This window comes from Struthio camelus, chromosome 5, assembly GCF_040807025.1.
Source record: "Struthio camelus isolate bStrCam1 chromosome 5, bStrCam1.hap1, whole genome shotgun sequence".
In the NCBI taxonomy this organism is placed as follows: Eukaryota; Metazoa; Chordata; class Aves; order Struthioniformes; family Struthionidae; genus Struthio; species Struthio camelus.
Genome location: NC_090946.1, coordinates 58,115,593 through 58,139,724, shown reverse-complemented (window position 1 = coordinate 58,139,724; position 24,132 = coordinate 58,115,593). Strand labels below are relative to the sequence as shown.

At 42.1% G+C, this 24,132-nt stretch overlaps 1 protein-coding gene across 19 annotated transcripts in view; it reads right to left on the bottom strand.

Annotated features, from left to right (window-relative positions):
* TTLL5 (tubulin tyrosine ligase like 5) overlaps window positions 1–24,132 on the bottom strand; it is a 140,018-nt gene that overhangs the window by 100,352 nt on the left and 15,534 nt on the right. For 18 of the 19 annotated variants that reach the window (XM_068946606.1, XM_068946608.1, XM_068946611.1 and 15 more), the window contains 6 exons: window positions 16,296–16,397; window positions 16,079–16,170; window positions 13,891–13,998; window positions 4,554–4,635; window positions 2,169–2,230; window positions 1,259–1,350 (listed from right to left, as the gene is read on the bottom strand). In XM_068946606.1, coding sequence (XP_068802707.1) covers window positions 1,259–1,350; window positions 2,169–2,230; window positions 4,554–4,635; window positions 13,891–13,998; window positions 16,079–16,170; window positions 16,296–16,397 — 538 coding nt within the window. The remainder of the gene's footprint in view (window positions 1–1,258; window positions 1,351–2,168; window positions 2,231–4,553; window positions 4,636–13,890; window positions 13,999–16,078; window positions 16,171–16,295; window positions 16,398–24,132) is intronic. The other variant, XM_068946612.1, reaches the window with a different exon arrangement.

The following is a 24,132-nucleotide window of genomic DNA, read 5'->3' as shown; positions in this document are numbered from 1 at the left end:
AGAAAAAAAGCTATAAAACTTCATCACCATATTAGAAAGCTGTTCCTTGTAAGCAAAACATAGGTGAAGGGACAAATGTCCCAAAAAAGTAGTCCTATCTTGTATCCACTGCTTTCTGATATGAAATTTAGCTTTTAAGTAAAATCAATCTACAAATTAAAAAGCTTAAAATTCAATGCTTCCCAACTGCTCAATTTTCTAAACTCTGCCTTCTACAAATGTTATCAAATTAAAAAAAAAGTAAAAAAGACTTCAAGCCATCAGGGTCTAAGCACTCTAAGACAGAAGGTTATTCTTTTTTTTCTAGAATGGTACCTGATTTATCTCATGTGCCTTTTGCCTGTCACAGAGAGCACCCTGACAGTCACAGGGATCTGTATGAAATCCCATCTATTAAACACGGCTCAGGAGCTGTAGATTCAGACACGTCTTATAGACACTCACATGTAATCTTACCACCTATTCACATCTCTCAGTGATTCCAGATTCTGAGTTTTACAAGAAGCAAAGCGTTACAATTTGTATGAGTTTTCCATGTGCTAAAATGGACACTCTATTGGTATTCTGTCACTGAACAAAAACGACTTTTCATTTCCTACTTGACTTCAGCTATGCATCATTGCCATACGTTACTCACAGGAGCATATGCACCACCTGCAGAGAGCTGGGATATATTCACTCGCAGTAAAAGTCTGGATTCAGGATACACTTCTTGCCTATTTGCCTCATGAGAAATGCATTTGAAAGTCCAACTGAAATAGGGGATTTCCCTGCCACTTGTGGGTGCTCCACCATCACAGCTATTTATGGGATTCATCTGGTAGCCAGAAAGAGACAGAGGAACAGCTGCCTTTAAACATTACAGTGCTAAGAAAGCACTATCTCAGCAGAAAAGGTAATGGACAGTCACAGCAAGCCACATGAGGCCTCAATCCAAGGAACCAAGGGAAAGGGAGAGATTCCAGGAGTAAAGGGGAAAGAAGGCTTAAATTTCAAATGCAAAAACACTTTCTGCCTGGAAAGAGGTCTCAAACATACTCATAAAGCTGTAGTGTTCTGGAGGCTTGTTGCCCACAACAAAATGAAATTGGCTGAAACGCCCATAACTCAGCTGCATCCCCTGAGTCTCTTCACATGTAGTTACATTAGAAATCCAGAAAGCCTCACTCATTCACTAACTCTCTCACCTTTGAGCCAAATTGGCTGAGAACGGCTTTCTTGCTGTTCTCCGCAGTTCTGGCTTATTGAAGTCACTTACCTGAGGCTTTTGGTATGGATTTCTCCTGACAGATTCAGATGAGTGATAAATGGCCCGGCTTGACCGCTGGCCTGGATCCTGGCATACGAAGCCTATGGGAATCAGAAGCCACATGAGAACTTTTAAAGACAGGCAAGCCCTGAAATATAAACCTAGCATTTCTGTTAACGATCTCTGTTTACATATGGCCGTCTGTCTCTGCCCAAGCCCCAAAAAGGATGCCTTTCCTTTCTGTGTGTGACTTTTTTTAATCCTGAAGTTTGCATATTGCATTACATTTTTGGAATAAAACTAGAATTTGCTTCAAAATTAAGTACTTAAATCAACAGCAACACAGAGATATACTCCCTTCCTTAAACAACTGAGCAGGCAACTTGATGACAATTCTCTCTTTTAGAATGAAAAGTAAGTTGCTCAGGTAACTGAACCAAGACATACTAAGGGTGCCTAAAAGGTACTGTGTACTAGAAAGTCATGCAGCTTTCATCATCTTGACTCCATTTCTATAGAGCCTAACCAGAATCCCTAACAGTCTTACCCACCGTTCACCCTAGAAAATGTAGAAATTCTGATTCTGAGGACTAAGTCCTCAGAAGTTGCCTGTTTAAGAGAAGTCTCCTGTTTAAAAGAAAAAGAGTAGTTATCTTCAAATACCAAACTAGAGACCCTTAATATCACCTAAGCATCACAGAGAGATGGACTATTCACAGGCTCAATCTGAAATGACCACATAAAACTTCCCCATGCTAAGCACAACTATCCTCTTACCTGAATTCTCCTCCACTACACTAAAAATTCCAGTCTCATAACTTAATATAGCTATCCAAGCACTGTCTAACATGCAGCTCAAACATACCTTTTATTGGCTTTAAATGAGGTAAATATTCAAGCAGCTTGTTGCTACACTCACCTACAAGGGTGAACATATCTGAGAGCATGCTAGCTTTGATCTTCAGGTCCAAAGGAGCATCACTATCCCCACATGCAAAAAAGGACAAGATAAATCATTTATCTGGTATAAAATGAAAGGATTGCATCAATATCCAAGCTGCTTTCCAATATATTTTCTTTGCATTGGTCCTTAACGCAGGCATCACAGAAGCAAACCTAGTGACTTTCACACACACAGGTAAACACCAAACACCAACAAGTTAACCTATTTCTGTTTATAAACACAGTACCTATTGATTTTATTCCTTTTCAAGGCTTTACTCTTCTAATTCAACATGTACAGCCTTGTTTTAGCTCTACGTGGCCAGAAACCTTTTCTTTGGATGTATACTACACCAGTACAGGTTGGGGGTGGACCCGCCGGAAAGCAGCTCTGCTGTGTTTGTCCTGGTGGACAGCAAGTTAAGCATGAGCCAGCAGTGTGCCCTTGTGGCCAAGAAGGCCAACGGTCTCCTGGGCAGCACTAGGCAGAGTGTTGCCAGCAGGTCGAGGGAGGTGATCCTGCCCCTCTCCTCAGCCCTGGGGAGGCCACATCTGGAGTATCGTGTCCAGTTCTGGGCTCCCCAGGACAAGAGAGACATGGCACTCCTGGAGAGAGTCCAGCAGAGGGCTACAAAGATGAGGAGGGGACTGGAGCATCTCTCCTCTGAAGAAAGGCTGAGGCAGTTGGGCCTGTTCAGCCTGGAGAAGAGAAGACTGAGAGGCCATCTCATCAATGTCTACGAGTATCTGAAGGGAGGGTGTCAAGAGGATGGGGCCAGACTCCTCTCCATGGCGCCCAGCGACAGCACAAGAGGCAACGGGCACAAACTGAAACACAGGAAGTTCCATCTGCACATGAGCAAAAACCACTTTCCTGCGAGGGTGACAGAGCACTGGAACGGGTTGCCCAGAGAGGTAGTGGAGTCTCGTCTCCTTCCCTGGAGATATTCAAAACTCGCCTGGACACGATCCTGGGCAACGTGCTCTAGAGGACCCTGCTTGAGCAAGGGGGTTGGACGAGATGATCTCCAGAGGTCCCTCCCAACCTCAACTGTTCTGTGATTCTGTGATATATACCGTATTTCATAGAATGGAGGTTTCTATCTTAAAAACTACAATTACCTATGTCTCTTCCACATAGAATCATAAAGTCAGATGGGTTAGCTCTGATGGATGAGAACAAATGACAGGGGAAAGTGATAGATACAGAGAGAACAGCTAATGGGACAGAAAGGAAGCATACTTAATTCTATCCAGTGGGAATAACAACAAATAGAGTTAAGACCAGACAAGTAAAGTTTGTTTTCTTGACAACTGAGAAACAAGTCATTTTCCTCACCACAGTGAAAGATGTCAACAACTTGGGGAAAGAGATTGGCAATCATAACAAAATGGAGCCAAGGATGCACATATGAGTTAGTTTTAAAAGGTAAAGAATGCAAATAATTCAGTGTGTATGCATATTAGCGCAAACCAACAAACCAGGAAAGTACACATTGCAGAAACATACTCATTGCACCTGAAAGCAAAATGGGTATTGTGGAAACTAGGGTGTTGAACTAGAAGAAGTTATAGTGCACACAGAAATAATTTGTATGCATGATAAAGAAGGAAAGATCAACAAGAGTGTCAGATATGGTTATTCCAGCAACTTATGTATCATTTAGAGCTGATTAATACTGCAATATCTTAGAGATATTACTCAGACACATTACTATAAAAATATACTATGCAACTACACTCTTGTAAAGTTAAACTGTAGTTCAGAAAACACATGTCTGAACCTCTACAAAAAGAAATTCTGAGGTTTCATTAGAGTTCAAGGTCAGCATAAGGGCCAAGAGAATACTCTCACTGTGAATTTCAGCTCAAGAAAATACTAGACCAAGAATCTGAGCCCAAGCATGCTTCTGCATACTCCAGTCAAGCATAATGCCTGAACAGTGCTTTGACTTTAAAATCTTAAAGCATCTACTGGGCCAAGCAGGTTGAAACCCAGCACAACAGTCTGGAGAGTTTCAAAATTTGTCTATGATGGGAGATTATGAAGTGTTAACAACAATGACAGACTGTGGAAGAGAAATAATTAAAAAGAAAATGGAATCCCAACTGGATTATTTCAAAATCTATTGCTGCAATGAGTTTGTTTATGCAAAGTAAGAAGCAAAGGACTATTCTCTCTGTCAGCTCTTAGCAGCAAAGGACTATTCTCTCTGTCAGCTCTTAGCAATGGAACAAATATTCCTGCAGGCCTCATGAAATCATCCCCTCCTAGGATCACAAGTTTGAAAGACAACTATGTCCAGCAACAGCTGTACTAAAGTCCAAGCCCTTCCCTCTTATGAAACCAGGAATCACTTACCAGGCCAACGATGGGGATAGGTTCACTTCTAACAACCAGGGCTTGAGAGTAGCATCAATAAGGACATCGAAACCATACAGCTCTGAAAACACAGTAAACATAACAAATTCAGCTTATGACACCTTTAAATGTCCAGGTAGGATCCAACACAAATCTCTATCTGGTCACTTCTCTCTCATTTATGTGAAATCCAGTGAACCCTCCAGAACTGAATAAATAACAACATTTCACAAGTGGGAAGTTTTACTCCCTAAGAAGGAAGGTTAAACCATTGTTTGTGGGGAAAAGAGGGAAGCAGAAAGTAAGTCTTAGGAAAATATTATATAGAAAAGAACCTCTGAAGGAGAAAAAGGGTCAAAGAAAGATAGAAGAACCAGATATTCTGTCATGCACAAACTTCAGTTCTTTCAGAACTCAGCTAGCTCTGTTTCTACATAGAAGTGACACAAGTACACCAGGTCCATCCTTATCTTTTCAGAGGATCCTAGAAACAACAGAACTTTGCTCTCCTTTTGCTTTTTAATCCCTATTATTCATTGCTCCAGTTAGGTATAGATAGTATCCTGTCTTTCAACCATAGGCTCCATCCCATTTATTCTTTTATTTTTTTCTGAAAAATCTCCATTGGAGCACAAGAGCCTTTGTCTCTGCAGCTCCCGCTACACAGACAATCTCCCATAACTCTTTATCTTATTGACATTTTGCCACTTTGCAGCACATCACTTGAGAAATATTTTTTCCTTAGCTTCTAAAACATCTCTCTCACTCATAACATATTATGTCTGCTAGATGTATTGCGCTCTACGCAGGTCAGATTGAAGCCAGCTTCCCATTCCAGAACTGATTTTATTGTTTCACTCCATACAACACATTTTCTCTATTTTGGGATAGAGTTGCAAGAAGGCTGATGCTACACAAAGAGGACTGTAAATAAGTGTTGGCATTAATGCAATCCCCTCTTTCAATATTAAGAAACACAATTTATGTTCATCAGGGCAACTTGTGCACATTTTTTCAAAACAGAGTATTGGCAGAGAAGAAGGATTTCCATGGAATTAACCAGTTCCCTAGTGCCCAGAATGAAGGCATAAGAATTTATTTGCCATGCTGCTTTCCTTAAATTCTGGCCCTGGCATTTTGTCGCCTGCCTGACATTCATGCTGGCTCCAGGGAGCTGGACTGCTTGACAAGATCTTCCTATGTAGACAGTCGTGTGAGAGCTCATGCAGCTTATGATGGGAAGTTAATGAGCCGTGGGGGGGACTTGGAAGGGGAAGAAATGGCAGCAGAGTTTGCGAGCGTTGCCTGCTCACTTTTCTGGACCCTGTAGCCAGACAGTGAGTGGGAAGGAAAATAGCAGAGAGTTAAGCAGTTGGTTCACTCCAAAGAAATAAGGCTGAATCTACATTTGGCTGTCTTGCTTCCCTGACTGGGAAGGATGCAGTGGAGGAAAAAGGAGGAGGTGGGGATTCAAAGTGTAAACATTAGTAAAGCATTTTGAACAGGAGAAATCTCTGATAATTTTAATAATATAATTTCAAAAGACAATCCCACGTTTAAGTGAAGGGATATGACTCTCACTGCCCAGCAAACTCAGGTGGGCAGGCTGCTCATCCCCCAGGCAGAGAAGCAACGAGTGGGCCTGTGACCTCCCATCCCCAGGCAGGAAGCAGAGCATTTTGTTTTGACTAGCTGCTGCTTCTGCTGCTGGCCATTCTTTCCCTCTACCCCTCACAAGACCTTTGCTAATAATTTTGCTCCTCAATCACTCATCCCCTCCCACACTCTTCTCCTTCTAATTCACTTGTTCTTTAAACCTCCCTCTTTCCCACCCCAGTAGTCCTAGTTACTCACTGACTGTCCACATTTATAAACATATATGGGAAACTTCTTGACATTGGCTAGCCCTGTCCCCTGACCATACTGCTGGTGCTAGACATTCCTTTCCCTCGCGTCTGCCTTGTTTATTAGGATAGTAAGCTCTTTGAGGTATCCCTTTTGGCTCAATTCAGTTGCTAAACACAGGCATCTGGTGCCATCCGCAATGCTCTTGGATCTCCTAGCTGGCCTCCAATAACATGCCACAAGGATCCAGGTCTCCTGTACATCCAGGGTCATTCACGCTAGCCTGAGATAGATGTGTCTGCTACCCCAGGACATTACAAGCGATGCAAGAGCCAAGTTCTGGCAACTGCATCAAGCCTTGCAAACACCTGTACAGGGCTTAGCCCAAAGGGGTCCTCAAGGCTGAATGGGGTACTATAAAACAAGTAGAAGTTTAATTGCTTGTGGTTCATACTGTTCTAGAAACTTCTCCCTAACCCTTTCCACATTTGGAAAGTGAACCACCTAGATTAAATATAGAAGAGGTAACCCTCCTATTGTGAAGCTCCACCTTCATTTATCAAAATAAATAAATACAAGTTGCAGTTTATATGCAGGCAGCGCAAAGATGTAAAATTACATGAGGATGGCAAAGATCAGAAATGTATCCTCTACAATTACCAGCTCCAGTAAGACTGCCATTTCCCTCTGCATGAGGAGTAAAGAAAATCGGAAGACTGAAATGGAAACGTGTTCTAGCCTCTCTCCTCAAATGGTTGCAATGGTAGGTTTACGACAGCCCATCTTGCAACACTGGTGTTAGTTTCTTCCATTCTTCCCTTAATAAGATACCAAGTTTTTGCAGTGCCTTCCCCTGCTCCCCTCCCCTTGCTACTACAATTCCCAAAAACGTACTTCATTCTTGCAGTTTGCCAAAGAGATTGAAATTATATCAGAAGGTACTGGCTGTTGCCAGGGCTCAGTAAAAACACCCACTTCCTTTCCACCCCTGTAGAAAAGTCATTACTGACAGAGCTTCCCAGTTCTCCCAAAAGAAGTGCTAGCTTCAGACTAAAGTCTAACAGCTGTAGTTAAGCCATGGATTTTTTTTTTTTGCCCATGTCATTATTTAGGCAATAAGGCGAAGGCATGCTCTGAAGCTTTTTGGTTCTGGTAAACTACTACTTATTCCAAATGCGGGTTATAGTCCTGTCAGAGATGGCACTGGCAATCCCTTTTAGTAAATACCCCCAAAGAATTTGCTATTCTCTGTAAATCTAGCAACTAAGTCACAAGCAACGGTTTGTATCACAAACAATGTTTTCATAATTTCTTCATAGAATAAATAAGCTCAGTTCCTGGAAGGCTACTGTAAATCTGGTCTTTGTCCTCAGCTTGTTCACTGAGGATCAGCTTAGATGATGCCTTTCTCCCCTCGCCCTCTCCCTGCAAAAATAAAGCTTCTTATTGCAAATGACATATATTGCAATTAAATAGGACACACACACACACACACCTAAAAAAAGCTACATAGTGTGCAACACTTCTTCTGTAGAAACAGACTGCCTGATTTTTGAGGAGCAGCACATTTACAGACATTCTTAGTGCAAGGAACTACACTTGTACCACTGATATTCAAGTCTTCCCCTTTTACCTTTCTACTGTGCTGCAAAGCTATTTTGCAGAACATGCTTATAACGACAACATATAATCAAGGAACTTAGGTTACAAAAGTTACCTATGCTACAAATTCATGCAGGCAGCAACCAGTATGTCCAAGGGAGAAAAACTTTTAAGAGCATAGCGATGGAAGTGTTCCTTTGTTGAACACATTGCCAAACCTGAGGCTTCACAGACTGCACAGTATTTTGTAAATAAGTCAAACTCCTGGAAACCTCTTCAGCTAGTGATGGTACAGCATCTGTCTAAACTCTGGTAGAGCATATCTTAACAGCTATAGGGGCATAAACAGTCTGTGTGTTAGGGGCTATCACCATGAGGTCCAGAATCATTCTTGCTATTCCACAAAAAGGTCAGCTTCACAGCTTAGCATTTGGTAAGCAAAACTCTCTTGTATCAAAAGATACCAGAACGAAGTTCTGGACGCAGAAGGTTTGGAGAAAAGTAGTCTCGCAGAGGAATTTGTCTTGCACTCCAAATACATATTCTTTAACCTCAGAGGACTTTATTAAAATAAAGAAAGGCTCTAACTCCCAAGTGTTATCATTACAAAAAAGGATCTAATAAGAGGGTACAGAAATACTGCAAATCTTGGTGTTTTTGTCAACTTCATGGAAAATGTATGCTGCACCAGCCAGAGCCTACCATATTAGCTTGGCTAAATGAGGAATTACTTCACTTACAGACAGAGACACTTTCTCCACTACAGTTAACTGAAAAAAGTCCATTGCTTATAACATGACTTCTCAATGTTTTTTTCCTTCCACTGAAGGAAGGACATTGAAGAACATTCTGTCACATTCCCTGAAAAATCCTGCAGTCTTCAAAAGTGAGTTAATTTAAGCCTACCTACAGAAGCCAGGCCTTCAGACTTCAGTAGGGCTCATTATCTATACCAAATCAGACTCAGGATCATCTTTCTGCTCTGGAGTCAGAAAAGCTAATAAGGCCATTTTCAAGGCTAATATCAAAGAATGGGAGCATTGGTGCAAACTGGGCTGTCTTTACAGTCTTATTCTTACTGAGTATGTAAAATTACCATGCTCAGAAGGGGAAAAAGTTCTTTAGCCCAGAGTGTGAGATTATAGCCTGTGAAAAGGTTAACGTCCCAACGGTCACCCTGGGACAGTCTCTCTACTTCCATTACGTCGCCAAGGAACAGAAGAGTTGATATCGTAGTTGTTCTCATTTAATAAATTTAGGGGGACATAGCAGATAAGGTAAAATGAAAGCCATAGGCCTCCACAGATATGCAGGTACATGATGTGAGGAAGAAAAGAGCATGTTTCCCGACCTCATTGCCTGAGGTTCTTTTGATTTCAAATTCCTATATTAATAAGCTTCACTCGAAAACTCCAACAACCTTAGCCCCAGCAAGTGTAGGACATAAGTGTACACCAGTGTTCCCTATTTCCATATTCTGAAGTCCTTAATGTCACTGAGAGACCCAATTGCAGCACAAGATGTACCGAGAAGCAAATTTTGATACAGACTTCGGTAACACAAGTCCACTGATGCTGAGAAGTTGGTGGTGCTGGCTGTTTCTTCATTGCTGTTTATGGAACTGTTCAGTCTTCTTAGGTCTGCCCCAGTGCCCTGAAAAAACCTGTTGAAGAAACTGGTTCTATCAAGCTGAGAACAACTTTCTAAAGCAATCAGAAAGCTTCAGCAGTAGCAGAGATACTGACTCCTTTAGCTGAGCTCTGGGCACTAAATCGTCAACGCTCAATTAGGTACCATCCAGAGCTATGAAGTGATGGGTAGGGAAAACAGTGAAGGGATAACGATTGCTCCTACAGGCGTTATCACTAGAAGAGCTATCCCTCAAAGTCTTCTTACTGTTAAGGTTCAGCTGACATTTTCGTTCCGTTTTGGAGATATATGTTATTACAAAACCTACACTAGCACATTATGATTATCTAGAGGCCTGTCCAGAAACGTACAGGGCTCCTGAATCTGAGGGTAGCCAGAGGACTCTAAGAAAAACCTTTTTCAGACTCAAAACACTGTCTTTACATGCTGTTTTTAAAGCAAAGACTAGCAGCAATGAGAAAAAAGAGAACGGATTATGCTTTGCAAAAAGAGTAAATATACGGAATACTTATTCTGTTCTTCGTGGGATCTATGAAACCAGAAAAAGAGATAGGATACGTGTACGGCATATATACAGCTGACCCAAGAGTCTCCAAGCAGAGACTCACCCACACTCATGTTGAGTGAGCCTGCAGATAAATTCTTGAAGAATCTTAACTTTTGATATTCTGTAAAACTCATTATAGAGCATGACAGCAGTGTTCAATGTTACAAAAGGCTACTTGTTCTACTAGGGAAATGAAATGCTCATAAACAGCAGTAATGTAGATGGTTGAGAACTGGTGATTAGATACAAATTAAGACTTCTTTAAGCATTTAGCTCCAGGTCAGTACCACACAAGTGCAATAGCCCATTGTTTGCTCTATACCATCTTGAGGTAGACATGATTAGAGGCATAATTCAGCCTTAGGACAACATAAGCAGCTGAGTGAAACACTCCTTTCCTCGGTGGGAATCAAGAAACATTCAACTTATCCTACCCCTGCCCTCTTGAAAGCAGAAGAGCTCAACAGTCCCACTGCTTGGGTTGACTTGTGCTGGGAATGAAACAGGGGACTTACTTTATTGCTTCTTCAGGCTCATGTTTCAGCAAGTAGAGAAAACAGTGCCACATAGGATCCTGGCACAAATGCTGCACGCAGTTGCCTTCATTACATCCCCCACTGAACCATCCCAGGGAAAGTGGACTGTCTGAAAGCAGACCTCATTGCCTTTTCTAGCCCACCCAGAAGTGCATGCTCCAGAAGAGAGAACAACGCAGCCTTTAACCGGCTTGGGCATATGTATCCCAATCCCACCTCCTGCTCACATTTAGTCACCGCTGCAAGGCCATGCCCAGAGTATACAAAATTCCCACCAACCCGATGCTGAACCCAATGCTGCCAGAATCCTGCATCTTTTTAACTTCATACAGGCTCTGAAGAAGATAAAGGTATTCTCTTTCACAGTCAGAAGAAGCTAACAGGTTGATCACTGTCATCAGAGCACATTTTTCTCCACACTTGAATACCTTTGCTTCCTTGGAAACAATGCTTGTCATAGTTCTTTTGCCCCTTAAGAACAGATAACAGCACATTTTCCCCTTTATTGTTCTGACCTCAGAAGATTAGCATTTTCAAATAAGTATGGACCCCTTTCCCCAGTCAGCGTTGAACAGGAGCATCACACTTGCCTTTTTATATGCAATCTTACTCTTCTCTTCCCCCCCTTACCCAGAGTGACTATATCCTAACTGTCTAAGAATGTGACTGAATTGTGGGCTATGTTAGGCAGACTCAAGCAAGATAAATCTTTGAAAGATGACTTCTTCTACCAAAAGAAAAAAAATCAAAGGATGTTTCCAGAAATAGTATATAAGTGGACCAATGACCAACCTTGTTCAGACCTAAACAGACTTCCCAACTTGACTGAGAGCTACTGTCCAGAAGAATTAATTGCAGAACAATATAAATCAAAGGATTGAACACTTTCATCAGAAAGAACTGTAGTTTTTTTCCAGTGTTATTTGGCGAGCTTGTTGTTTGTTGGTTTTTAAAAAGCACAGGGGATGGGATGTTCATCCCAGGTTTCTCATCAAGTTCATACTCAAGCAATTACAATCTACCCCCTAAATTCTCCCTACAGTCTTAATTGGGACATTACGTTTCTCTTTCTTTAAATTGAAAAAACAGCAAATATACCGCATAGAAAACACCTGGGAAAGGAACAAAGCAACACAGCAGGATATCTAAACTGTTACAGAAAGAAAGTGGGCAGCCTGATCTAAACAAATAAGAATTGGTGATTTAATCTTCAGAAAAAAAGGTGGTAATTTTGCTGGAGTCCTGCCCCCACAACAGCATTAAAAAGACTGCACTAGAAAATACATCAAGTTACTCACGTTTTTCTAGGATCTTTCCAGCTAAGACCTTCCTCTGTATCTGAATCACTGATACAGGTTTCAGAACTCAGATTCTTTTTAAATGATCAGTCTTCTCAGGGCACACATACAGTTTCATTATTCATAGTCCAGAAAAGGGGGAAAAACAGGCTCTTGGGAGCATCTATATGCTGCCTTGAAATTTTCACTCCCAGTTTTCTCCCTGTGCTCTTTCACAGAAACAGCTATGAATTTAGGTATTCTGAAGATTTCCAACTAGAAAAAAATGCTTTTTTACAATAGGGTTAAAAGTGGCAAGGCCAAAGAGGGTCAGAACAAGACACAGGAATAAAGAATCAGCCTTATAGGATGACAAGGGCAGCTCAAATCCTTGGGACAAGGACCACCACTTAATTGTGGGGGAAGGTGGCAGAAAGTACTGAGCTCTGGGAATGCCTCTGGCTCCCAAGGGAAGCAATGTGGCTCCTACTTAAGCTCTCTTTCCTGGGAAGCTCTTAATTCATGTTTACACTGAAACAAATGGAACAAAACAGTTTATTTGTGGGGGAGCATCTGAGAGGGTGGTTAGTACAGCCCTGGGGAGGCAGCAGGAAGTGGGATAACCTCAGAGCCAGGCCCTGCAGAAAGCACACGAGGAATATTAGTTTCCACATAAGCAGCTCAGAGGAAAGTAGAGACAGAGAGGAAAAGGGAGAAAAAATAAAGGCAGTTAAGGTTTGTTTTTTGTTTTTTTATTTTTAATCCAGTTGTTGATATTCTTGGAGTAGCTGCTAAACTACTACTTCACTAGAAGCAATTATCTAACTTACAAATCCCCATCTACACCAAGGTTCTCCATCTCTGAAAGAAGGCATCAGAGTCATTTAGGAGAAGCTAAGGCCAGAGAGATAGCTAGTTTGTCAGATAACCAAATAATATATCTGCCATGGCTCCTCCTTGGATTCTTCACTGTGTCTCATGACCTCCGAGAATTCAACAATGACAGGACTTATGTCAGCATAGGGAAAGTTGCAGGACTGTAAATACTCAAGCACAATGCAGGGACCACACAAGTGGATTTACCTGTCACAGTTTAAATATAAGTTCCCCCCAGTACCTAAACAAATGATAGTCTAAGCTAAGCTTTGTCATTGGTTTAAGCACTGACTATTTGAGGATAATTTATAGATTTGTTTCCCCTGCTCTGAGACTCCTACCTCGTGTGTGTATTTGTGTGTGCAGAGGGCAGCTAAGAGCAAGAGGAGGCCACTTTAGGGAAGGCTGGGAAGCAGCCACTGGAAAGCAGGAGAAGGTACACTGTGGTACCAGCCGCTGCTTTCTGGAGCTCTTCCCAGCCTCTGCTGCCAATGAGTTCTCAGAACCCTTTGCCAGCACATAGTTCTACATCTAGCTTCCAACAGAAATAGGCTTTGACGCCACCATGTGGTATTCTCACACAAGCACAAGCCCAGAAGCATTGCCACCACCATCACTCCAGGCACTTTGTTACACATTCCTTCCTGGCCCTCAGATATAGACAGTAATTCAGCATTACTGTTGGGCTAGATGGCTCAACGTAAGTATTAAATGCTCTGGAGGAATGTTTAAAACAGTTACCCTTTGCAAGTGCACCAGTGAGACAGTTACTTTAACTTTCCAGCACTCCCCCCAGCCAGGTCCCTTTTCATCTTCCCCTTTTCTAGCATCAGACTCTGATGGATGATCCTGGTACACAGGCAATGGCGATTCAACATCCTCGAACCTCAGAGAGGCTTACACTGAGAAAAAAATAAAACTAGGCCTCTGGTTTTATCTGTAGCACTGGAAAGCTGGAAGTTGCAAACAGCACTTAAGACCCAAAGATGCCCCCAGTTCCTTACCAAAGCAGCTGCTACGATGTGAAAGAAAAGTTTTACAGGCTGTGGCAATGACCAGCTCAGCAGAAAGTACAGCCTTGATAATCAGGTCCTCCACATTGGCCATCAGTGCTGCAAGGAGGGGAGAGAGGGGAGAAAAACAAAAGTAGACTGAGAAGCAGCACAGAATATCTAGAAAAGCATGAGTGTACGCATATGGACACACATCCTTGTGAATCAAAGCATGTAAGAACTTATTAATAAACAAAGCCATAATGTTTATATGAAAATCCATGCAAGCAGGCTGTACATGCATAAATATTCTAGTGCAAAAACACAAGTGAGTATGATAAAAGTGAGTACATGTACAGGGCAAGTAAGCAGAAACACAAGTAAGCAGCACAAGTCAGCTGGAGTATGATCACTGCCCACACAGAGTATCAGGAAGGTTTAAATAAGATTGCACTAGAAGATAAACCCTCAAACTACAGGGTGCAAGCCAAAGCCATTGAGGTACAAAATAAGTTTTTCCTTGTGGACTTTAATGAATTAACTGTTCTGTGATGTTGCACCTTCCTCTAAAGCAGCTGTTCCCAAACTATGATTTACGGATCATTTCAAAGTGATATGATTGGTAACAGCTCCCAGGCCTGCTGGCCTAAAGGCACTCTGCAGTTTCAGTAAGGAAGCTCTCTCTAGCTCCTACATAAACCTGCAAACAGAGCTCAGGACAAGGAAACAGAGCTGCGACAGGGAGCAAAAGGCAAGAAAAGATATGTATTGGATGGAGAGCTGGGTCCTATGCTGGTCTTGGGATGAGTCATGCAATAGAAAGAACATCACACTGTTAGTTTCTATTTTCAATAAGAGAGAATAAATAATAGAGAAACGAGAGAAGAAGGGAATGAACAAACAGTGGAGTCCTAGTCTGAAAAGTTAGTGCGGGGCGGGGGGGGGGGGGGGGGGGAGGGGGCGCACCCTTCCACACTCCTCAAAGGGAAAATAAGCAAACACAACAAAAGCTCCAAACAAACCCATGCACACTTGGGAATCCCTGTCCCAAAGAACATCTAGTACAAACCACTTAACTAGGGAGTTCAACTCAGCCCTACAATTACTATTTTTCAAGTTCAGAAGATGACATGCAGGGACACGAACAACTGCTAAAGAACATGCAAGCAAATTCAGATGTGAATTTCTGTGCCAGGAGAGGACTAAGTGGAAGCATAGGAATGCCAAAGTGCACATAAACATCCCAGAGCACAAAAAAACTTGCCAGCTCAGACAGGGCCAGCACTCTCCAGCCAGCATTCTGCCTCCCTACGACCAGAACCAGATGCATCAGAGAAAGGTGCAAGAAGCCTTTTACAGTTAACAGTGAAACCTCCTCACATTCTCAGCAGTTTACTTAGTCATAAGAGTGTATATCATACACTTTAGATCAGAAGGGAAAAACAGTATCAAATAACCAGTGGTGTACAATTGATTGAAAATGTATGGTGCAAGTGATCGGATAGCCATGCGTGCACATGATGGGGAAAAGGTCTACTTCCATTTGAAAGCCAGGTTCAAACCCCTTCCTCCACCATCTAAGTGTTCCCTGGCAACACTCGCAAGATGGGCATAGCTGCTATCAGTTAGTGTTACTGAGGGCTCAGTATCACAGGTAATTTATCCCTTAAGAAAGGATATACCTTGATTCTGCTCTGCAGATGCATTTACTCCCAGCAGACCCGGCAAAGGTGTGGAAGAGGGAGCTATTTTATATGAACACAAACTGAAGTGAAAACACTCAGCAAAAACCTGAGCCATGGAAAGATGACACCACATCCAAGAGTCAAACTGGCACAGTTCTCCAGAGGTTGGTCACTCATCAGACTGAACAGGCCATGGGAGCAGAAGAGGGAGGGAAGCTTTTAGAAGGGATGGGATGACCTTAAGAAACGGGAAATGTAGGTAAAATATTAAGAAACACACCCTGAGAAAGTCTCAGAATATAATTTGCAGAAGGGAAAGTGTAGGACTCATCTCTGGGGACACAGAATAAGTTCACAGCCCTAGTGAATTAGCTATAAGGAACACTTCCCTCCACCCTGTTCTGGTGCTAAATGGGACTCACTAGGGCTCTTCCCTGACTTTTCTTAATATTCTCACTAGGAGGGAGGATGGTTAAGATCCAACAAAGGAACAAAACAATAAAATCTCTACTGACCTGCTGTGTCTCTCCCCTCTTGTTTTAAGTACCTCAGCATTGCACTCATGCTCCATTTGTTTCCATAATCCTCTACTTCAGGATCATCACAGCTAAAACAAACCAAAAAAGCAAGTTCACCTCACTGGCCTATCCTGAGGACTGCCACCAACCTTATATCCATTCAGGTAAATTGACCCAATCCCCAGAAATTAGGTTCCATTTTCCGGCCAAGTACCTGACATAATCTCCACTCTTCTTGTTGACGCTGTAGTTGGTCAGATGCATAAACTGGTTTTTAATGTTCTTGGATGCCTGGTCATACCTCACTGTTGCAAACCTATAAAGAGGAATAAAGACTTGTAGTGCTTTTTGAAAGTATGACATGGTTACTAAACACGTCCTACTGTAATTGAGTGACCTGGGTAGCACTAGAGAGAGGATGTACCCAATGAGACTTTATCAAATGCAACCTCCTCCCAGTAAAAATTCAGTTTATTCACTAGAGCCACATGAAGGTGCATATAGTCTTGTTTTCAGCATCTTAGAGCAGAGATCTCCGTTTGTCTTCCTGGAAGTTTTCACAGCCTAACACTGTACACTTCATGCTAGGAACATTTTTCTTGACTGCTGAAGATTTGTGGTCCTCAGATATACTGGCCAGGCAGGCCACTTAGCTTTAGTCAGCATCAAACTTAGCTTCAGTCCCTTCAATTTCACAACAGGATCTACTTCAAATGCGTAAGATCCAGCGATCTTGGGAAATGCACATGTATAGAGAGATCATGCTACATATGCATACCAGAGTTAATATTCCCTGAAGTCTCATATGAGCACAGTTCAGCTCTTGTATACTCCAAGAACACCTTAGGAAAGATTAAGGGTGGAAACACATTTCTGTCACCACCAGTAGCATCACCACTACGCAACCTGCAACTGGAAATCCTCTTTCTCAAGAGTCACTCAGGAAACCAGGCACAATCTGCAGGCCAAATCAATTTGTCCAACAAGGCAGCAGCTCCTTCAGACTGCTGTCGTTCTTGGAGACCACTCAGCCCTTACATATGACAACTCTTATGACACTCATCCCTTACATCAAAGATGTCATATAATTCATGTACAAGGAAAGGACCAAGGGACTTTAGGAAAGATAACTATCAGTAGCAAGTCACTGCTACAGCTTATCTAGCCCAAAGCCCACTCTCTGAACCTTGTTATAGCTACCCATACCACAGTTAAATCAGCCCCTTTATTACAGAAATATCATTGGTGACTTCTTGATTAAAGGTATTACCTGTACTCCAACCAAGTGCCTCAGCACCACTCCCTTAGCCACATATTGCCATCAGGTTTGTGTAGCCACACAGTGAGCTGAATCAAAAAAACTGTTCCAGATGAAAAACAACATAGGATTTTGATTTGTAAGGCATTAAGGAGATCTTTTTTTGTTGGGGAGGGAGGCAGAAGAAGGAGAATGGGGAGAGAGAGGACAGTAGGAAAGGTAGATCAACTCCCTGATTCACACAGCTACCAACAGACAGGTATAATTTGATAAGCATTTTTTTCAGTGGTCATGTAGACTTAACACATCAGCACTCTCCTTCCTTATCTACCCACTGTCATTCTACCTGCACAATACTGGCACAAGAGTGTCTGTCAAAGCACAGCAAGCAACAGCCTTTTTTTGGCTGAGTTATTTGCCAAATTATATCAGCCCACTGCATGGGTGCAGAAACGCTTGCGGCGGCACAACACAAAGGACAGCACAAGCCCATGAACAATCAGAGGAATAAGGCATGAAATTGCACTGAAGCAATTTAAACAGTAGTCCTGTCAAAAGCATACCTCTTTAGTAAAAGGTTCAATGAACGCTAAAAGAACTTAAGCAGACATGGCTGTGCGAGGCTCTTTCCCCGCCCAAAAGCAAACTGCTATTCAGTTGCCCCTGGTGTTCCTCCACTACAGTCTGCATGGATCAGTTCCCTTCCGGTCAACACATAACTGCGTCAGGAAGGGAAAAAGACAGCACGAGAATGGGAACAGCAGCCAGGAAGAGTGCAGGACTGTTTCAAATCACACATGGCGCAAAAGTCGCATTATAAAGGCGCACTTGCATGATCAGTCTTAGTCTAAGGATGCACTGCAGCTGAAAGTTCACCACCTGCTTAGCTGCACACACTCTAGGCACCCTCCTTGATCTGCTCCACAAATCGTACAGCCACAGGCAATTCAGATCAGTTCATGGATCTAACTGAAGAGCAGTTTGTGTAAATGTAGAAAAATGCAATCAACTTTCAATCAGAGGCAGATACACTCTCTTCCGGGCATGACAAAGGAGAGTGTTAGGATGCACAATCAGGACAGAAAGAGGCCAGCACCTCCATTTTAGGAGCAGGTCACAAATAACCTTAAAAAAAAAATGCACAAACAAAAAAACACACACATTAACCAGACGATAATACAAATGTGACTACAAACAGTAAAATTCTTAACTTGATGATATATCCTTTTCTGGATAAGTGTAACGTAATGATTTTATTATGCTGCACACAATCAATTCCTGTTTCAAGGTATATTTTAAGCCTCAACAAATTTCAGAGAAAATCCATAAAACAAAGATCAAAGATAGAATCCAGGGCATCCTGTTGACAGGACTACCTGTATGACCAATATTAACGACCACAACTGCTGCTGTAACAGCACGGTCCACAGCAAAAACCTCTTCCCCACTCTAACCATCCTCCTACAATAACAGCTTAAGATGCCAGCGCCTCAAGAAAGAGAAAGGAAGATGAGAAAGGGTAAAAGAGAAGTCAGGCACATGATATCCAAAGAGGCCCTGGTGAGATGGAAAGAAAGTACCAGGCCAGGAGGGCAGGGTCAGTTGTAGGAGCAGGAGAGTGGATTCAGTGAGCCCCTCAAAGCGGCAAAGGGAGAAGAAAAATGGAGGAGGGAGAAAGGGATGGGAATTTAGAAACACAACTCAGGGAGCATCTGGCTGTGCAATGAATTTGGCATCCAGAAAAGAATGCAGCTCTCCCTCCCCCTTCACTTTAATAATAGCTATCTCTCTTCTTCCCTCCCCTTATTTTCCATAAGTGAATAAAGCTTTCAAAAGAAGAGGAACTATACAAGAACATCCAATGACAAGTTACACAAAAAAATCCTTTCTTTAGAAAGATCTGCCAAAAATCTCATTTCTCAGAGAAAGTGAGGCCACTGCTGCTCTCATTTGGTAGCCATTTTGAGAAGTCTCTTGCTCTCTCCCTCCCTCTCCCCCCCAGCTGAGCAATAGCAGCAAATCCATGAAGATGCACATAAGATAAATTTCTTCTTAAATACAGAGGTGGGAGCAGAAAACAAACAAAAAACATTTCATGATGTAACTTCCAAGCCACAACTAAGTCTTCTGCCAAAGGAGAAACTAACTCTTGAAGGGCAAGGTTATTTAAAAAAAAAAACAAAAAAAGTCAGTCTCCCCCCCAGCCTTTACCCAGATTTTGCACCAAATTTTTCTGATCATTAACTACATGTGAAGTTAGAGCAGTTAGCAACAGAAAGAAGTTTGGAAGTTCAGATCCCCTTTCCACATATTCAAATACTTTTAAGCTGTGGAAATTTCTTTTCAACTTAACAGTAAGCTTCCTGGATTTAGCACTTCCAGTTTAAAAACAATGACAACAGCCCTGTCATGTATTTTGTTCTTTATTATGGCTTTATTATCTCCACTTTAACAGTCATTAATTAGCAGCATACTCTAAGCATTTGTTGATAGGATCCTGGTAACCAGATCGTGGAAGATACTCTGCTCAAAAAAAGAAGGAATTTCAGAAAGGCATGGTACCTTCAACACTTCCAAGGGCTCAAAGCAGAGGGTGATGATGTCCACCACACTCACCAACCTCTTTTGTTTAAATTCTGCACATAATCAGCAACATAAGCATATCAACCCCTGGCAGACCTATTCAATACTTCTAATCAATAGCATTTCACCTTTCAATTGCTTACATTAGCTTCCTTTTCCAGAGACTTTCCTCAGTCATTGGCAGGTCTGAGCTCCATGCCCTAATGTTGCTACAGGATTTAACGTTGCTACAGGATTTACATTTCCATAAAAGTTGCTTATCCAGAAGGGACTGCAATGTGTTCTACAACTCTAAATACATAACCTTCTTTCTCTCCTCCTGGCATGCTGTCATTGTAAGGGTATCATGGAACAATTCAACAACACATCAAAAAAAACCCAAAACTTTAAATGATCCAAATCATAAAGAAAAAGGGTTAAAAAATACTTTCAAAGGGGAGGGTGTCTTTTTTTTCCCCCCCCTCAAAAGAAGAAAGATTTAAGCAACAGAAACACATTCCATCCAAATATATTCTCTAGGAGTTGGTTTGATTACCTTAGTATCCCTATGCAAAGTACAAATCTGCAAATCTCAAAGAGAAAATCCAAGTTACTTCTAGAGCCCCTGTCAACAGCCTCTAGGTGTTAGAATGGTGACTGAACATAAATACAATGCTAGAAACAGCCTACATCCCTTACTTTGTGTTTAGCACTGGCTTGATACAATATTACTATCACTGAAGTACCAGTTACAGTTACCTTTAGTACTCAACACTTCTATAGCTTTTCATACTATACATCACTGTCTTTCTTGCAACGTAATAACACAGCTATTCATCTACCACATTGGTTCTGTCCAGAAAGGAGAATGAGTCACATGCATGCAATGGAACATCTTGTTTGAACAGAATTTTAGAATTTAGAGACAGTAAGGAAGAGTCTTCACAGTAAGAATGGAAAGTAGTAAACTTTCAAAGACTGTTAAGATCTTCTGGGTGTTAAACTGAGATTAGAATAAACTGTCAAAAAATCTTTCAGTCTGTTAATAGAGGATGGTCATGTTTCTGCCCACTTCATTAAGAAGTGCCAGCAGTCCTTTACTCATCCCAGGCATAGACTGTTTACCAGCTAAAAGATAAGGACTAAGATCTTAAAAGCAATTTGAAAACTCTATGGGAAGGTAGCATGGAAAGTAAAGGACAACCTGGTGTTTTCCCAGTAACACAAGCTACCACAAACACATGCTGCAACATTCTGTATTAGCTAGCTTCCTAAGCACTAAAGGCTTCATGCCCAGGTATCTCATATTGCTATAATCCAGCCAAGGAGTGACGAAGGCGCAAATAATTGAGGCCAGGTCATCATCCGCCAGGATAGGACAGTTTCCTAGCCAAAGCATTACTCGTGGATGCTGCTATGCAGGATCTTGCGACCAGCCAGCAATCCAACAGTACTCCTAAATTACAGGCTGGACTGCTCAAATGGGGATGTGCATCTTCAGCCAAAGGAGACTATTCTGTGGGGTGAGACTTCAGAAAGCCATCTTCTGCTCACTAACACTACCTCCTTCTTGCTTTGCTTCAAACAATTCTAATTTTCCATTGTGAATTGATCCTGTCCAAACTCTGGACTATTCCGTAGGCTTTGAGATGGTGAGACCCAACACACTTGACTCCATTGGATATTGCTGATGCTTAAGTCCAAGTGGTCTGAACAGTTCAACCACTGGATTCAAATTGATTTTGAAAGATTTTTTTTTTCCTGTAGGACTACTCAAATAAAAGATCTGGTAACAGGCGAAATTTTCCAGGATTAGTCAGACAGGAGGGACTCCTGCCCCTTCAGCACATTCTTCTGAGCCCCTATCATCCAAATAGTGGTTCTTACTGTTAGCAACATCAAATATTATGGAGGGGCCAAGAAAGGAATGGTACCTGTCCTATATCAACCAACAGAAGGATATCAATTATGTTTTGGCTTGAATTCAGATTTGCTTTCTCCACAACACAGGTTCTAATCATTAGTTTTCAAGGCTGGGTTTTTCCAGTGCTGACTGAACTCTGTTTCATCACCTGACACTAGACTTAAGGAAGGTCAGCAGGGAGCTGGAGCCATTGTCTCCCACCGCAGCATTAACTGAGATCACCTCTGTGATACATATTACACAGAGATAATACATTATCTTACAGTGGCAATCCCCCACCTTAATATTGCATATTGCTTGTATTCACTCTGCATACTAAACAACAAGTGATATAAAAAGATATTCACTTTCATCATCTCATTGTTTCCCAGGCCTCACTCCACCTCCACTACCATTCCTGTGGATCTCAAAGATCCCCTTCTTCTCAGCAATCTTGTCCTTCTAAAAACATGCTGAGGAAAGGGATAAGTTAACAAAACTACGGAAAGCTGCTAGCAAAACATGCAAGCCATTAGTTTCCAAAAGCCTCCAGATAAAAATATTACGGGGGAATTTCTACCCGAAAACTACTGTTACGGAATAAGAAAGGTTAAACTGAGGTTGACTGTGCACTTTTCAGTTTCCACTCAAACTGCTGCCAGCAATACAGCTTCTCAGGCAGAAGTAGCAGTTCAATCAGATTGTGAACAGCTCTGACCCGCTGCAGCTTACCTCTCCTCAGCAGGACAGCAAAAAGAGTAGATGTCCTTCATTTCTGAATTCAAAACCTAGAATAGAAAAGCTACACTCTTATATTCAACAGTTTGACACATCTGCCTGCATCTCAACTGAAAGTCACATGCCAGCTTGAGCTGAAGGCAAAAAATAGTTTCCTTTGCCGGCAACTACACACTGCTACACAGCTCACCTTCAACAAGAGCACGTTTGCTTTCCCTCTGGCTGCACTCTCTGTTGGATCAGAGAGGAGGAAAGAGCAACCAAAAGTAAGCAGTAGGATGGCAGTAATGGCAGCAGGTGGCCTGACCAGCAGGAACAGAAAGCAAGGGAGAATTCCTTACTAATTCCTTCAGACTCCAGAAGGACCCTCAACCTCCAGACTAACAGTAAATCACCCGGAGGCAACCCAACTCTGTCTGCCTGTCATGCTACAGACTTCCCTGTTAAAAATCCCTTTTGGCATTCAGATACTGATAGATTACTGCTCTCCCTCTCCACCCTGCAAGGCTTCATTATAAGCTTAAAAACAAATTTAATTGCCACCTTCAGTGGCCCACCTACTCTGCAAGTAACATGCAGCACTTCTGCCTCTTGACCTAGCAATCTACAAAACACATCACAGAACCCACGCTTACCTCCAGAATTCCCCAGATCGACCCTACCATGACAAACTTCAATTCACCCCTAACCCACACCCCCACACTGCTTTAACCCAAACAACCAACCCTTGTACTATCATGCATCCAGTCAGCATACTACCCGAGAGACTCTATGCTGCTCTTTGCCTTATCCCCAGCAATACCTCAGGAAATAATTTGACCACAAGGTGAAGTTCGTCATATACAAGTCATTTTGCAAATACGTAAACTGGATCATTAAATATTTATATAAGATGTTACATGGTTTTGCAGAAAACTTGGCAGGTCTGGAATGCTTATTTGTGACAACAAGCCAGAGCCTGGGAAAGGAGGAGGAGAAGAGAAAAGACCCTGGAGTGGGAAGAAGGAAAGAATAGTTAATCCCTTTTCTCTCAAACAAGTGCTACAGAAAAAGCACACATGATAGTCTTTTCCATGACTTCACACAGGGTTCCTGCCTAAATGTCCTAGAAATAACCAGGCAAGTGTTTCTATAAGCACGCTCCACATTTTCTGCTTGGAATCTTTCTCAGCCCCTTTTCCCTCCCCACCCTCCTCATGCATTAGACTTTGGCCTCCCTGTTTATCTTTGGGCTGCCACTTCGTTTAGGGAACTGAGACCACATAGAAAGTTGTTTGCACCACTGAATTTTCTTTATGGTTCCCATGAACTGCTGCTAAAAATCAGGACCAAAAGAAACAAGATGCCCTGAGGGAATTGTTCATTGGACTAGAACTTGTAGAGGAGGATGACAGATATTTCCACTCTTAATAGTATTAGGGTCTGGGCTCTAAAACGCCAGCTGGGGACCCTACTCCCTTGCAGTACAGGACAAAAGAGAAAGCAAAAAAAAAAAAATCTAGAGATAATCCCCCCCCATCTCTGGCATCAATATTCTTCATAACATCCACCTGATTCGTTAGTTTGCAATCGAGTACGAACAGAGGCCAA